This window comes from Fukomys damarensis, unplaced genomic scaffold, assembly GCF_012274545.1.
Source record: "Fukomys damarensis isolate Sample0158 unplaced genomic scaffold, DMR_v1.0_HiC HiC_scaffold_28, whole genome shotgun sequence".
Classification (NCBI taxonomy): Eukaryota; Metazoa; Chordata; class Mammalia; order Rodentia; family Bathyergidae; genus Fukomys; species Fukomys damarensis.
The window spans coordinates 23,591,667-23,607,893 of NW_022900940.1; the positions used below are offsets into that span (position 1 = coordinate 23,591,667).

At 41.0% G+C, this 16,227-nt stretch overlaps 1 protein-coding gene across 1 annotated transcript in view; it reads right to left on the bottom strand.

The window, feature by feature from the left end:
* Positions 1–6,833: 6,833 nt before the first annotated feature.
* Tgfbr2 (transforming growth factor beta receptor 2) overlaps positions 6,834–16,227 on the bottom strand; it is a 62,683-nt gene continuing 53,289 nt past the window's right edge. The window contains exons 6-7 of the mRNA XM_019209635.1: positions 10,359–10,486; positions 6,834–7,297 (exon numbers count right to left, since the gene is read on the bottom strand). Of these exons, the coding sequence (XP_019065180.1) occupies positions 7,118–7,297; positions 10,359–10,486 (308 nt within the window). The 3' untranslated portion in view covers positions 6,834–7,117. The remainder of the gene's footprint in view (positions 7,298–10,358; positions 10,487–16,227) is intronic.

The following is a 16,227-nucleotide window of genomic DNA, read 5'->3' on the forward strand; positions in this document are numbered from 1 at the left end:
ATGTCCTTCCACCTTGGTGCTTCTGCCTTGGAGTCATCTAACCATGGACTAGATCTTCTGAAAATCACGAACTCAAGTAAACCTCTCCTCTTCTTAATTGCAAGTGTCTGGGAAAGTGACTGTGGTGAGGTGAATTGGCCAACACTCTGTGATTGTTGAATGATGTCTTTCAAAGAGATATGCTCGTGTTGTAATCCCCCAGAGGTATGCTGAGGGTATGATCTTCTTTGAGAAAGAAGGATCTTTATAGATGTAATTAAATTAAGGATTTAGGATTTTATCCTAGATCGTTCAGATGATCCCTAAATCAAATGATAAATGTCCTCATAAGACAGATATGAAAAAAGAATAAATTAATGTGAAGATGGAAGCAGAGATTGGAGTGTAATGGCTGTAAGCTAAGAATCATTGAGATACCTGGAACCAAAAGAAAGGAGGGAGCCAAGTCCTGGATTACGTAGTTTAGATTCTCAATTAGAGCCTTCAGAAGAAATGGTGCCTGACTTACACCTTAATTTCAGACTTCCAGCCTCCCAAACTTTGGAGAATAAATTTGTTATTGGCTTAAGACACCACTGTTACAGTGTGCTGCAGTATCCCCGTGAAACTAATATCAGCTCTTCCTGAGAGCTGTAAGAGAACCAGAACAGTGAGGCCATCCGCTCAGGCGTTTCATTGGTGGCTAGAGCACTACAACCACATGGACACACAGGGGAAGCAGCCAGGCTCACACTAGGAGCTTCTTTGTAAAATCTAGGCATTTTTATTCAGTGAGTATTTTATTCCAAGAGACATTGCTCATTGGGACATCTTGATGACATGCTTTTATCCATCTGTCTCCTCAGCTGGATCGTGGACGTCTAAACACCAAGGCTCCTCATTTCTTCTTGCAATAAAAATTATTAGAAGACTATTATGTGCTTCACTCTGGGCTGGATGCTGGGATAAGAGGCCAAGCAGCACATTTTTCTTGCTTTTGAGATGCCAGCAGATGTTGACAGCAGTCCGGTTTGTATAGCCCTTATTCATGTTGGAGGAAGGGAATAAATATGGGAACAAGTGTGGAGGAGCGAACAATTTTATATTGAAGAAGACGTGGGTTCAAATGGCACAAATTTGGGTAAGATACTTAACTCAATTTCCTTAACTGCAAAATGGAGAAATACCCACCTTGAGAACTGCTAATATGATTAGCATATCTATTAATATATTTCAAAATGCCTATCATATTATTAATGAATTAGGGTCTAATATTCCAGAAAGAATTTAGAGTTTACATTAATGATATTTTAGCACTTTCCCAAGTGTTTTGTTTATTATTTCATTTTTTACCTTCAGCTCTAATCTAGGCAAGGCAGGGATAATTCCCAAATGCAAAAGCACAAGCAGGGACCAAAGTCATAAAAGAAGAGAGTGGTGGTGGAGGTAGATTTAAACCTAAGATTTCTTGTGTTACAAGTATTTACCACTGCAGCTACTCCAATGATTGATCAAGCAGCCGCCGCATGGATAATGGTGTTCTGCTCAAAGTTACAGGGTACAAAGGATTCGTCTTCCCCAGAAGTCTATTTTACTGAAAGATTTCTGGGAATAATATATCCCTAAAATATTACATCAACACAGCTTTCCTTTAAGGAATGTATAACAGTAATAATAATAATAATAAAAATAGTAATAGTAATAATAGCAGCAGCTAATGCTTATGTACACCAGTCTCTGTTCTACCACTTTTAAAATAGTATCTCATTTGATTCTTACAACTTTCCCAATGAGGTCCTACCAACATCACACATTTAGAAATCAAAACATTAAAACCCTTAACACCAATCACTCAGTTAGTGGGCACATGCCTCTCTAGGTTCCAGTTTTGATCATTTGCTAGAATTTTGAGATTATTATTAATATTTTGATGACTGTAAAATACCATGGCTGCAATGATCTTATTCTGTGGTTTCCCACTGGGTGCATAAGCTGGGGGAACAGATGTTCAGATGAACAGAAATGATTTTTTAGCCTCAACAGTGTATATGTGTGAAGGGAAAAAATGCACAAGAGAGCGAGGCATTTCAGTGTGTTCAATTTCAGCTTAATTAGAATAGGAAGACTATTAACAAGTTATTTTTAAATGCACCGGAGATCAGGAGGCATATTAGAATTAAATTACACTGTGTGAGGCTGATTGGCAGGCCATGTAATATGGGCAAGTTCACAATCTTGTCTTTATCAGCATAGTTTGCAAAGTAGGCCTGAAAGACATGGCCCCAAGCCCACAGTGTGGAGCTATAATTATTCATGTAAAAAGGGAAACTAATTAGAAATGCGATAAGCAACGATTAGGCAGCCTATTTCAGAAGGAAAGTGCACAAAACGAGCAGATGCCAAAGTGGAGGATTTAGTGAAAAGGGACAGACACACTTGTTTAAATGAAAAGTTTCCTGTCTGTCACCCAGGGAAAGGATTTCCCTCAGGACTGGATTATTAGCATGTTATTTGCATAGCGAGTTTAAAAAGAAGCCATCACAAAATAGCAACTCCTGGGCACAAAGGGTGACTTCCATTCAAAAGATGCTGACTGGTACCATAAATAAATGCCATTATTTACTTAATATATTTTTTAAATCAATTCAAGATTTTACTTGGCCGTATTTCAATCAATAATATTTGTGAAAGTTCTGACTTAATGTGTTAGTGTAATTTTCCCTACTATAGATTAGAATAAAAGCAAATGGGCCAGAATACTTTTAAAGGTTGGCACGTCTCAGATATCACTACCCATTTCCTGTGTTAGGAAACACTGTTAATACACATTTACTCATCTTCCAATCATTCAGCAAGCATTTCATACCTATCAGGTGAGTGGACAACAAAATTAGCGGTGGAGATAAAATAGCAGCTTCTGGCTCTCATGGAGCAAACAGAAGCATAAGGGAGAGAGATGAGAACAAGAGTCACGTGGTACAGCTGGAGGAGTGGGGCATTTCCTCAGGTACCACGTGGACTCTTTGTCCTGCTGGGCAGGCCAGTTGCTTCAAGAGACAACACGAAGCAGAAAATAAAGCTAACCATTTCAGCTGTTCCAAAATCCAGTTCCAGAAAACCATTGGCTTCATACCCGGAATTCACCTTGTGAAGCCTGAGCTTCTTATTTGCACTCTGAAAATCTAATGTATCTCCTGTGAAATGGGCATATCCGTCTCACGGAGCTAATGGCAGGTGAAACCTAGTAACACAGCAGGTACTCCGTGAGTGAGCATTCTCATTCACTGCTAGGATTTCAACACCCACGCAAGATGCTTGCCCTATCTGATAGGCCTGCAGAAGGTGTCTGTTTTCCTGTGTTATTACTATTGTCTAGGATTTACCTAAAACCCTCTCTTTCCAAAAGAAACTCTTGATATGTATTAAATCAACTTAGTATTGACCAGCATGTTCTGAAGGTTTTCCAAGTTCAAGACACAACTACAAAGCCTTGTGTATATTGCTCACCACAAGACTAAAAATCTCCTATCCATGATGTGTGGAGGCAAAGGAGGGTAAGCAATCCCACCAGATTACATGGATGGCAATGGAGGAGAGCATGTAACCAGTAAGAATTCTCACTGCTACACTGCCACTATTTAAAATAGAACAGCCGGGCGTAGTGGCGCATGCCTGTAATACCAGCACTCTGGAGGCTGAGGCAGGAGGATCCCTGTGAGTTTGAGACCAGCCTGGGCTACATAGTGAGTTCCAGTTCAGTCTCAAAAAACAACAACAAAAATAAATAAATAAAATATAACTATAACACAGAGCTCAGTGATTTTCAGCTGAGAGAGACTTTGTTGTCTAGGGGACATTTGGCAATGTGTGGAGACATTTTTGCTTCTCACAGTTGGAGGATGGGTGATACTGGTATCGAGTGGGTAGTGACCAAGGATACTGCCAAACATCTGACAATGCACAGCACAACCTCCCTTTCCAACAAAGAATTATTCATCACAAAATGTCAGCTATTCTGAGGGTGAAAACCACGATGTACCCTAACTATTCTGAAATTCAGCTATTTAGAACCCAGTTGATAACTCACAAATCCCGCACTTTCCAAAACGGGTATTTTCAAGTTCAGTCCGAAAATATCATCTACTTTGTCACAAGAAACGCTTGAAGCAATGACCTGTAGTCAATTTTCCAAGGCGTATTCATCTTCCATTGAGATGAATCAATTAAAAGCACATATGGGATGTGAGAAAAACAAAACAGGGATGAAATACATCATATGAGCACAGTCACAAAGACAGCTGATGGCCTGCTAGTGTGAATAAGAACAAGAACAGAGAGAGGTGAAAACTCTTTGAAGCACTCTTCACTGTGGCAAGCCCTGGAAGCAAGAGCCTTGTGGATAAAGATAGCTCCTGGGAACAGGAGAGAGGTCACACGAGCACACAGAGCTTAGATAAGTAGGGCACAAAACTAAAGAGCAAGTGCATCTTCTTTTTTTCCAAACGTTGCTGCTTCATCTCATATTAGTAAGCTTTTGGAGGAGTTCATGGGAAGAAGATAATAAATATGGTAACATTGGAAAGGATTTGTCCACTGATGCTTTCTGCACAACCTGAAAAATAATTTAGCAAGGCAAATGGGCTTAAGTAGTAGAAACACAAATAGGAAGCAGGAAGTTCACCTGGGGACTTTTGCTTTATTCAATCTAAAAAACATTTTAATTATATAAAAAGGACAATTCATAGAATGAAAATAAGTCCTTGAGTTTTTTTTGGTATAAAAAGAGTTTATTTTTCACATTCCTATTTTAATACACGAGTCCAGCTGAAGTGTTCTACAAAAGAATAAAACTTTTCCTTTGTGCATAGTAGTGAACATATGTCAGTATTTTTAGGAAGTACAGAATGTTATTCCTTGGTCTCTTTTCTTGAATAAGAAGAAAACATAAACAAAATAACCCACAGTATCACCTGACATCACATTCCAGTTTCCGCTGACGATGACCAGGAAGTGAGAAGCCTCTTGAATCATGGATTATCCCACACCGATGGACCAGTATTCTAACAATTCACCACTAGAGGTCAATAAGCAACAGCTATTGGGATGGCATGAGCAAGTCCTAAGGTACAAGGAATTTCTGGGTGCTTCCGTGGCCTTGCAGGAGAACTATCCTTCACTTTCTCCCCCACCCACCTGGAGAGGGTGCCTAGAAATTCCATCCCCTGTTCAGCATATGTTCTAAAACCTCAATGAGATAAGACCTTCCACACTGCAAACAGACCAGGTATGCCAGTCCTCCTCTAATATTCCTATTTGGTGGAAAATAAGTTGCTTCAAAAACAGTTTTTTAAAAAGATGGCTGCTTGCAGCATTAATACTTGTTTATGTGCTAACAAGTTCCCTATGGAAAATTAAAGCTCATCCTTTGCTCTTGTACACATGGACCCAGATTTCCTAACTGCAAACGGGACTCCGATGTCCTACATCCAAGTCCTCAAGAGTAATTTCTGCAAAGGCTGGAAAGGCTGACGTAATGCAAAGATCTGTAACCACGAGGAAAGCTTCTTGGAGTTAAGACTTTTCTTCCTTAAGGCAGAGGGAAACATTCTTAGCATATAAGCAAAAGAGACCAGGTTAATGAGGAGCATATACAGGAAGTCCCCTGTAATCCAACAGAAGGTGAACTTCAAATTTTGACACCGGAAAAGGTAATTAAAATCCTATTGCATAGCCGTAGAATAAATGCTTGAATGCATGTTTCTTACACAGGACCATGGTAAGGGGTGGTGACAGTCAGTGGAAAGCACAAATGTTTACTGTGAGAAGAGATGCAGCTTTTGAAGAGAGTCTGCCTTCATTTTTGTACACAATGTGGCTTGAGAGAACTGGAAACCATTTGCTATCCTTATCTGGGATCCAGATTTTTCTGCAAAATCTCCAAATATTTAAAAAGCGGCTCAACTTTTTTTAAACAGTGTGTTGATCAAGCAAAACATTTGTTCAGAATGTCTGGAGGACACAGTTTTGATAGTGGCAGGATTGCCTAGTTTAAATCCTTTGCACCAGAACAGAATGTGCTTGCGCATTCGGGAGGAGCCCAGAATGATGTATCACGTTAGTGTTTGCATAGAAACTGCAGGCTCAGGCCAAGTGTGACAAAAAATTTAAATACAGTAAGCTGCATCAGTTGGGAAGTTTGTTCCATTTTTAGGAAAGGATGAAGTCCTGCAGTGGACACTAGAAACACTGGCACGGTGAGAAAATTCAAAATAACAATCTCATGAGTAGATTGTGTGGCAATTTCATGGGTGGGGAAATGAATCCTGATTTCTCCACTGCCTGTGAAAGGAGAAGATGAGACTTAAGATATTTTAGCTGTCAGATGGGGCTGAGTTTGTGAACAGGGTTGAGAAACGTGGTTCACAAGTCAGATGCAGGGCTTGGAGGTTAAGCGAAAGGTCCAGGAGGAACAAAGGCACACAGGAGCCCCAGGAATACTGGTCCCCTAACAGTGCGATTATACTTAGCTCCATGGCCAGAAAAGAGCTGTCCTGAAAGGAATTACCATTGCAAAAGCAAGTGCAGCACAGCTCTGGGATGTGGAGCCACTCTCCTAATGCAAAGTTCTCCCCCGTGAAGTGGCGAGAGAAACATCACACGTGTGATTGTCAAGTGCTAATGCTGTCAAGAATCCTCACCTCCTCTGCCGGGTTCTGGAGCTTTCCAGTAAAACCAATTTCCTGGGAATATTTTATCTTTTTTCTTTGTCTCTTTTCAGAGTATGGCTATAGATATAGATATAGATATAGTTATAGATATAGACATATATAGATATATATATATATAGATATATATATATATAGATATATATATATATAAAACATAGCTATTCCATACTTATATACAGGCATTAATAAAGTGCAAATGTTATTGGCTATTGTAAAAATCAATCTCATTTCCTGAGGAAGTGCTAACACAGCTTATCCGTCAAAGGCATAGAATGTGATCACACAGATCACAGGGAGGAAGTGACCCTTGGTTTTCCAGGAAGCATCAGTTCAGGGGAAGCTTCCTGCTGCCTCTGTTCTTTGGTGAGAGGGGTGGCCTCTTTGGACTGGGCCTCATCTGCCCCAAGGAGCTATTTGGTAGTGTTCAGAGAGCCATCTTCGGGAATCTTCTCCTCGGAGCAGCTCCTCCTGGAGAGTCTGTCCAGGTGCTCCAGCTCACTAAAGCGTTCTGCCACACACTGGGCCGTGAGACGCGCCTCTGGGTCGTGATCCCAGCACTCAGTCAGTGTCTCACACACCATCTGGATGCCCTGTAGTGGAAGAGAAGTCCAAAGAGCACCATAGGTCGTTATCAGTCAAAGACCACACACTCGATTAGGGTTCATCCTTCGTGCTGTGTATCTTCTAGGTTTTGACGAATGTGTAATGATATGTATCTGGCATTATAGTATCATACAGAACTTTCTCTGCCTGAAAAGTTGCCTGTGCTCAGCATATTCATCCTTGCTCAGCCTCTTTCTCTCCCTTGCCTTTTACTGCCTCCTTACTTTTGTCTTTTCCAGAGCAGAATGCTCCGACTCAGAGCAGTGTACAGGAGCAGACCTGGTTTCATTTTGTGAAGACTGTGAAAGCCAGTCAAGAAAGCACCATGGAGACTAAAAAACGGGTAAACTCATGGATCTTTAACTTGTTACTCATTAAAAGTTTGATTTGTGTTCTATTCTGATGTTGTCAAGGACTTAAACATTACTTTTGCTGTAAACTCACTTGGGCCTCCAGATGCCAAGTTGGTAGCTAAATGCAGCGTAAAGGTTGACATTCATTTTGTATCTGTCTCTTTTATTTCCTTAAAACTTTGAGTCAGATTCTTGTTCAGTTCTGCATCGTGGCATGTTTATCACAGAGGCAGTGTCTGTCTAAAAGCTGGCAATATAAGGTTGATTAGCCCTATATTATGTATTCTATCTCAACCCCCTTCAAGACTGAGGATACCAGCGCAAGAGATTTACAAGGATGTTCAACTACCAGTGCATACCTAGAAGCCTCCAGTCATTACCCTAAATTTTTGGTCACCTTGGGCACCACGGATTGATGGTGTCTGCAAAAGGGAGACCACCTCAAACAGAAATTGTAATACAGTGGAGAAGAGATTGCCCCCTCAGGCTACAAAGACTTCTCCAGGCATCTTGCAAAACCAGAACTGAGATAATGATCAACCAGATCCCAGCTACTCCATAAAAGCTATGCCTTTTTATCTCGATCAGCCAATCAAATCTTCTCCATCAGAGTTTTGCCCCCTTCGGCTCCTCAAACTGAAGCCTCTTCCCAATTTTCTCTGCCCGATACACTTCCCTATGCATCTTAACTGACACATCCTGATATGCTTTTCCGTGACCATAAGTCAAGAACCTGTCACAGCTACGTTTGAGTCCTCATCTCATCTTTAGGGGAACTTCCTCAGGCCCCATCTGATGGTACATGTTCCATGGAATGATTTAGTAGCACCTCCGAAGAGAGAACAAGGACGACATCTGTGACGCCTATTCCTTGCCAACATTGGTCACTGTGACACAGATATCTCTGTATGTCACATGTGCAAGCCTGTAAGCCATTTCATGGGGTTCACCCTACGCTTCAAAGACCCCAATCCAGTCAGCCCATCCAGGACACGCTGCATGGGAAGGTGGCAAGAATTTTCTCTCATTGGCTTAACTTTTATTTTGCGTTACAAATACTTGGGTCACCATTTCAAATCCTTTTGGAATATAAAGCAAGGAGGAGCTCAATATGCACTTACTCTGGGAGATGGAAATAAAGTGAGCTCTGTCTGTGTGGAGCATCAACACTGCCTACAGGGATCTCACACAGGCGGCCATGATGTATTCTCACACTGTCCTGGAGAACTAGGTCTTGCCTTTCAATACCAACAACTTCCCAACACACCTAGGAGCTTCTCTCTCTTCCTCTCCACTCCATGAGTTTTTGATGTTGAATTAATTACATAATTCACCTAATTGACGGTATTGATTGATGGCCCTGTTAGGAATAGAGTGTTACTGTTGCTATACAAGTAACATTTATTTTATTCTGGCACTGTAATTATAGGCAGTAAATTCAATTAAATATTAAGCATTAACTTGAAATCAATAGGGCAACAAATCTCATTAAGAGAATAAATGTATTATGCAAATTCTTTCCAGAATTTTATCATCATGAATAATGGTTTCATTATAAGAACTGTGCGGCAGAGGAAGCAACAGAGTTTGAAAGGAACAAACTAGTCTAGCACCTTCTCATTCCGGAATTTATGCAAACAGTGTTACATTTTCAGAGTCAAAGATAATTTGCCTGAAATCCTGGAGAAGTCCTTGGCCTTCTGCAGCCTGGGTCACCCTCAGCCTGATTTTATTAAGTTCTGAGTGGCACTGGGCTGGGACTCACTCTGACAGGCTTCCTGCTCCATTTGTCTTGCCTTTCGAGCCTGATTTGTTGTTTCTGCCTCTTATCTGAATTCGCCTTACCCTTAGGAAACCCTACAACTTAGCATCAGTCTTCAAAGATGAGCGAATCCATCCAATAAAGGCAATCTCAGGTTTTAGTTAGTAGAAAGAATTGTTTTGTCAGTGGGGCACCGTTCTCTCATTCTTCACTAAGGGCTCTTTCCTGGGTGCGGCACACATCTGGCCAGTGCTCCCTCACTCACAAAAGACTGTTCTCTTCTTTGTCTCTGCTCACCGCTCTCATCACGTACCCGCAAAAGCAATGAATTTGGACAGGCCTCCCTGAAGTCCAGATCACTGCTCTGCTATAAGCAACCTGAGCTTCCATTTCTTGAAGAGAAAGATAAGAAGTCATAGGCTGTTCCCTACAGGCAGGTTTCCCTTTCCTTCACTGACTCCTCCCTCACAGGCCCCTCACGTCCCCCTATGTACAGTCTGGGCACTGCCTTGCCCCTGCAGTCATTTCTCATGTTCAGCTGCCTAATGACCTTGCTTATTTCACTGTTGCCAGGGGTTTCTTTCTAGAGCTGGAGAATCCCAGAGGAGATCTGTAAGAATCCAGACTGAGTGCCACGTGAGCTCCTGATGTAAAGGTGAACAGAGGCTGCAAGCTTGACATTTTAACCCAGAACCAAAAGGGTGTGGATGCTATGACAAATGCCCTTCAAATGGATGTTTGTGAGTCATATACCTTCTGGTTGCAACTTATAACAATGGGAGCATCATTTTATTGTAACTTTCTTTATAAACAAACCCTAACTGGGCCATAGAACACAAAGGCACCTGGCCTTGGGTTTAAGCCCAATATCCCAGAATTCTCTCCTACCTAAGAGGCAGATGAATCTCATTCACCCTTCAGCTGTCTTCTTACCTGGTGGTTGAGCCAGAAGCTGGGAATGTCTGGTCGTCCTCTGTCTCTTAACACATTGTCCTTCATGCTCTCTACACAAGGATGCTCGCGCACCTTGGAACCAAATGGAGGCTCATAATCTTTTACTTCTGTGAAGAGAGCAGGCAAACACAGGCCAATTGAGAATGATGTGTGCAGCTGAGGGAAATAGGCATGTTGAGATGCTGGGTTGGGTTGCATGAGATAGTGAATGTCAAAACACATCTGTAATTACTTTAGGAAGAATTTTCAATAACTGCATTAAAGTAAAAAGGAAGGAATGGTTAGGGTAGGATTATGGGAAGAATTCAACAAATGATTTTTGGGTGCTCGCTCTGTGCCAAGTATCTCGCTAACTATCTGGTAACAAGGTGGAGAACAAAACAGAGAATGTCACATAGCTTACGCTTCACTGCAGAAACTTTTGATGGAGTTGATTTTCACCAAAGAGATGGGATGAGCTCTTGACAGGTGGGGAAAGTGTGCACACTACAGTGATATGTGGTCCTCCACAGGCCCACAGCTCACAAACTGACTTAGGAGGTGGTGCTACATTTCTGAGAAAAGTTAGCCATACAGAGGTGTGAAACTGCGATACATGCCAAAACGCAAGTGCACCTTGAAGACATTATACTACAGGAATAAGCCAGGTATAAAAGAACAGATAGTGTATGATTCCACTGACATGAGGCTCCTTAATGCCATGATCTGAATGCTTCCACCAAAACTCCTGAAGAAATTTAATCATCATTGTTAGGTATTAAGAGATGAGACCAAATGAGACCTTTAAGAGATGGTGAGGTCAAGGGGGCTCTACCCTCAAGAATGGATTGATTCTTTCATGGATTAATAGGTTGACAGGTTAATGGGTTATGTCAAGAACGGATCTGTGAATAAATGAATTAATCGATGGATTGATCCTATCCAAAGTGGTAGTACATAAAAACCAAATAAAACAATCTAATTTAGGTGCAGGTCAATTGAAAAGAGAGAGAACACTCCAATGCTAAACCATGACTGTGTTAAAAGGGACAGTGGGCCTAATTCCACATTTTCCCCAAAGCAAGTGGAAACTTTGGCTTTTGGCTTCAAAATAATATTACTTAATGAATAAAACTTTCCATAATTAGCCCTTCCAGACTAAGAATTGAAAAAACGGCTTTCATGGCAAAAATGACATTTTGAAAAGGGATGGCCAGTTTTTGCTTTTTGTTTTGCTTTGTTTTCCTTCTTCTCCTTTCCCAGAACCTTAGTTGCATATTTATTTTCTTCAGCCTCACCCAAGTAGAAGAGCTGCAAAGATATTTTTTAATAGAAATACAGAAAGGTTTGGGATGAAGCCTTTTGCCCCATTACACTGAGACAAAGGCAAAATATCATTTTCTGTCTGTTTTCTGCCCTTAATGCTATTGATCACTCCATCCACACTGCTTTTGAGGTGAGGTCTTTTTGACTCGAATGGTACTTCTGTCTTCTTTATTCCTTTCATTTGCTATTTTCCGACAGACTGTACATCCTTAAGGCCCAAAAAAGAGGATGAGTTTTGCGTCTTTAAGTTTCCTGCTCAGAGTCTTCAACTTTGCAGTTAATAAACAGTAGTTGAGCTAAATTTAAATAAATGCTGTGACATGACCGGGGTGTGGTAGCATATGCATTCCCGTAATCCCAGCACTCTGGGAGGATGAGGTAGAAAGATCACAAGTTTGAGCTCAGACTGGGCAATTTAGCAAGACCATGTCTCACACAGAAAAGAAAGAGAAAAAGAAAAAGAAAAAGGAAAGGAAGGGGAGAAAGGGAGGGCTGAGGATGTAGTTCTGTGCTAAGGCTTGAGTTCAATGCTTAGAACAAAAAAAAAAAAAAAAGGAAATGAAAGTAAGAGCTGGTTCTGGGTAAGGGTTTACTCTGATCTCTTCTATAAAATGTATGCACTGTACTGAAAAACCTCCATGTTCCCCTTCAGATTTATCCCCATCTAATAAAATCATATTCTTATTGCCATGCCTTGACGTATGCGTACTATATGAGGATTGGATAGGATAGGATTTGTATGTGATATAAAGTGTTCCTTAGACACTGTATCTGTCCATGTGCTCTCCATTTCCAAGTCCTGGCTGCTGTAGCAGTTGTGGTCTAGATCCCCTTTAGCAAGCCTAGAGCATAGCCCCCAGCTGCCACATGTGTTGAGCCATAGGGCTCTTGCCTTCACCATTGTCTGGAAGCTGGCCCTAGGCTGATGGGAATTGCCTAGCCTGGAGATTTCTGACCATAACTGCCTCACCGCAGGGTCATCTGTAGCCAAAGACAAAAAGTATGAGTGTCAACAATTAAACCCTTCATCTCTGGCTGGAATTCATGAACACAGACCTAAGAGATGTATATAACTCTACACTTCTTCTAAAGTCTTGGGAAGTTGTGAGATTCCTTAGTAGACCCCAGGGATGCAGGGTTGACTTGCCCTCCACTTGTAGGAAATTTCACAAGGAAGGGAGGTCAAGGGGGGCTGGAAAGTACTGCCAACGAGACTATTAGGGATACACTGGTAGGATCTGACTCTTTTGCCTGGAAGTTTAACATAGAAAAGTCTGAGGTGATCAACCTCTGACCCAAACTAGCATCTTCCTATCCCCTGATAGTAAAGTAGTCTTTTAGGTTAGGAGTGAAGACGAAGATTTGAAATGTGTGCATGTTTTAAGTGAAGCTTTCTTCAGCTTTTGAGAAATATTTATATAATAAATATAGCTAAGGTTGTTTTTCTTATTATGGGGTTTTGCAATTCTTTCTTTGTCTTTTCTCTCCCTTTGAATAACCTATTCCCAACCCTGTTTTTTCTTGCACAACATTTACTCAGATGACTTCACAGTTGGCCACAAGCACATCTGCCTGTCCATCAACAGTGCTGCTATCTGGGTGGGGCAGCCAAAGCGCCTATTTCTATTAGGACCTTGAGAAATGCTGCATGGTGACAGTTTGTAATTTCTAGAAAAGCTATGCCAAAAGTGAGTGGTTACAAAAAACAGCCCTCTCTTGGCCGGTCATGGTGACACACACCTGTAATCCCAGCACTCGGGCTACATAATGAGTTCCAGGTCAGTCTCAGCTACATAGTGAGACCCTGTCTCAAAAACAAACACAAAAACCACAAAAAAGACCCTCTCTTTAACTGTTCATATTTACCAATATTCAACCCAAACACTTGTGCTTTCTAGGCTCAGAGAAGTAGGTGGGAAGTGGGGTATGGAGATGGGGACCATCTCATTTGAATCATGGGCACCAGATGAAGGGATGGTTGGGAGTAGTTACTGCAGTATTTTCCAGAGTTCCCCTTTGCATGTTTGAATAAATGATGCCCAACTTCAGGCCTTCCTTTTGTGAAGAACTGCAAAGAAAGCAACTTAAAGGCAGAGAGGCCTTGGTCCACAAAGAGTGCTAGGACCTATAATAAAAAGCATTTTTAAAAATTGGAATTGCCTTTAAGAAATGAACTTTAATAGCTCAGACACAAGTACTGAGTTTCATTCTAAAAGAAGTGCTAACAAGCATGTGTGCCTCTTATCCTAGCATTCTGGGAGGCTGAGGCAAGAGGACTGCAAATTCTAGCCTAACCTGGGGAATTTAGTAACTTAGTGAGATTTGTCCCCTCAAAATAAAAAATAAAAAAAAGGACTGGGGATTTAGCGCAGGGAGAAGGCCCTGGGTTCCTTCCCCACTACCACACACACACACAAGTGCTAGCGATATGATCCACAAGGTGAGGTACTATTACTCATTTCTCTCCTGGCTTCAACATGAACTAGATATGAAGATTGAAAAAGAGGTGACAAAATTTTGTAACTATAGCTAACAACAATTAATTGCATATTTGCAAAAAGCTAGTAGAGAGGATTTTAAATGTTCCCAACACAAAGAAATGATAAATGTTTGATATGATAATCCTATTACTTTGATCTGATCCTTACACGTTCTATACATGTACTGAAACATTACACTTACCCTACAAATCTGCAATGATGTGTCATTTAAAAAATGTTAAATTAGTGCTTGCACACCAGACATACTCATCTACCTCATCTTTGACAAAGGAGACAACCATTCTCACTGGAGGAAAGATAGTCTTTTTAATAAATGGTGTTAGAAAAACTGGCTTTCAACTTGCAAAACATTAAAACTAGACCCTTATCTTTCAGCAGGCACTAAAGTCCAAGTGGATTAAAGATCTAAATATCAAAACAAACACTAAACTTACTGGAAAGTAAATTAGTAGAACTCTTGAAGACATTAGCATAGGAAAAGACTTTATGAACACATCCTCAGCAACACAAGAACTTGCACAAAGAATCAACATCTGGTATCTCATTGTATTAAAAAGTTTTTGCAGTGTAAAAGAAATCACCAACAGAGCTAAGAGACAACCTACAATGTGGGAAAAAATTTTTACCAGCTACTCAGATAAAGGACTACTATCTAGAATATATAAAGAACTAAAAAAAAACCAGACCCCACCAAATTAAAAAATGGGCATCTGAAATGATCAGACATTTCTCAGACAAGTAAAAGCAGCAAATAAACATGAAAAACTGTTCCACATCATTGGTCTTTCGAGAGATGCCGATGAAAATAAAACTGAGATTCCACCTTACCCCAGAAAGAACGGCTGCTATCAAGGAATCAACCAATAACAAATGCTGCTGGGGGCCTGTGGGGAAAAAGGAACCCTTCTCCATTGTTGGTGGTGTGAGTTTAGACTGGTGTAGCCATTGTGGAAATCAATATGGAGATACCTCAAAGAACTAGGATTAGAAGTTCCACTTGACCCAGCCATCCCTCTGCTGGGTATCTTTCCGAAAGAATTAAAAGAATCATATCACAGTGATGTATGCGCACCCATGTTTATAGCAGCACAGTTTGTAATACTAAAACTTGGAAACAACACAAATGCCCATCAACTGAGACTCGATAAAAAGATATGTTTTCTTATATAAAATGGAGTACTACTCAGCCATAAAGAATGAGAAACTAGAAACATTTATAGCTAAATGGATGCACATTGAGGCTATACTTTTAAGTAAAATAAGACACGAGTAAATACTGAATAGTTTCTCTGGTGTGAAAAACTAAAAGTGTAAATAAGGTTCAAATGCTATAACTGAAAGTGAAATAGGAAGAAAATGGCTAATGGGGGAGTGGGAAGGGGAGGGGAAAAGAAAAAAATGTGAAAAAAGGAAAAAAATACAAACAAAGTCTTTGTAAATAGGGAAGGGTGAAGAGGGTGAACGGAGGGCAGGGGTATGAGGAAAAACAAGGACCAAGATACATCTTGTAAAGGTACAAGATCCCAATGATAAATGTAGCTGTGTTGTTTGCTTTAATGTACCAATAAACTTAATGGAAATAAAATAAGTGCTCACTTTGGCAGCATATATACTGCAAAATTTAAAATTATATGTTAAAGGGACTTTGTGCCTCACTTTCTGAATCTGCAAAGTGAGGAAATTCATAGGTGTCCTCTGGCACTAAGTATAACATCACAGAACAGCTACGCCAGCCTCTGCACTGACTTGTCAGGCTGGACCAGCTCCAAATCAGATTAGCTGGGGGTGCTGGGGAGTCAGCACTCACACCTTGACCCAGAGCAGCCCTGGGCCACAGAGGCAGAGAACCAAAAGAGAAACCCTGTGTCTCCTGGGTCAGGCAGTGATGCTGGGCATGCTTCCTGTACTACTGCTTGCACGCTGACATTCCAGTCGCCTGCCAGGGAGGCCTCTTACAAGATACCCGCTGGTGGCTTCCTTCCCTTTCCTGACTCACTTCCTTTCCCTCTACTGGCATTTCCTGTGATCTTCACCCAAATGAA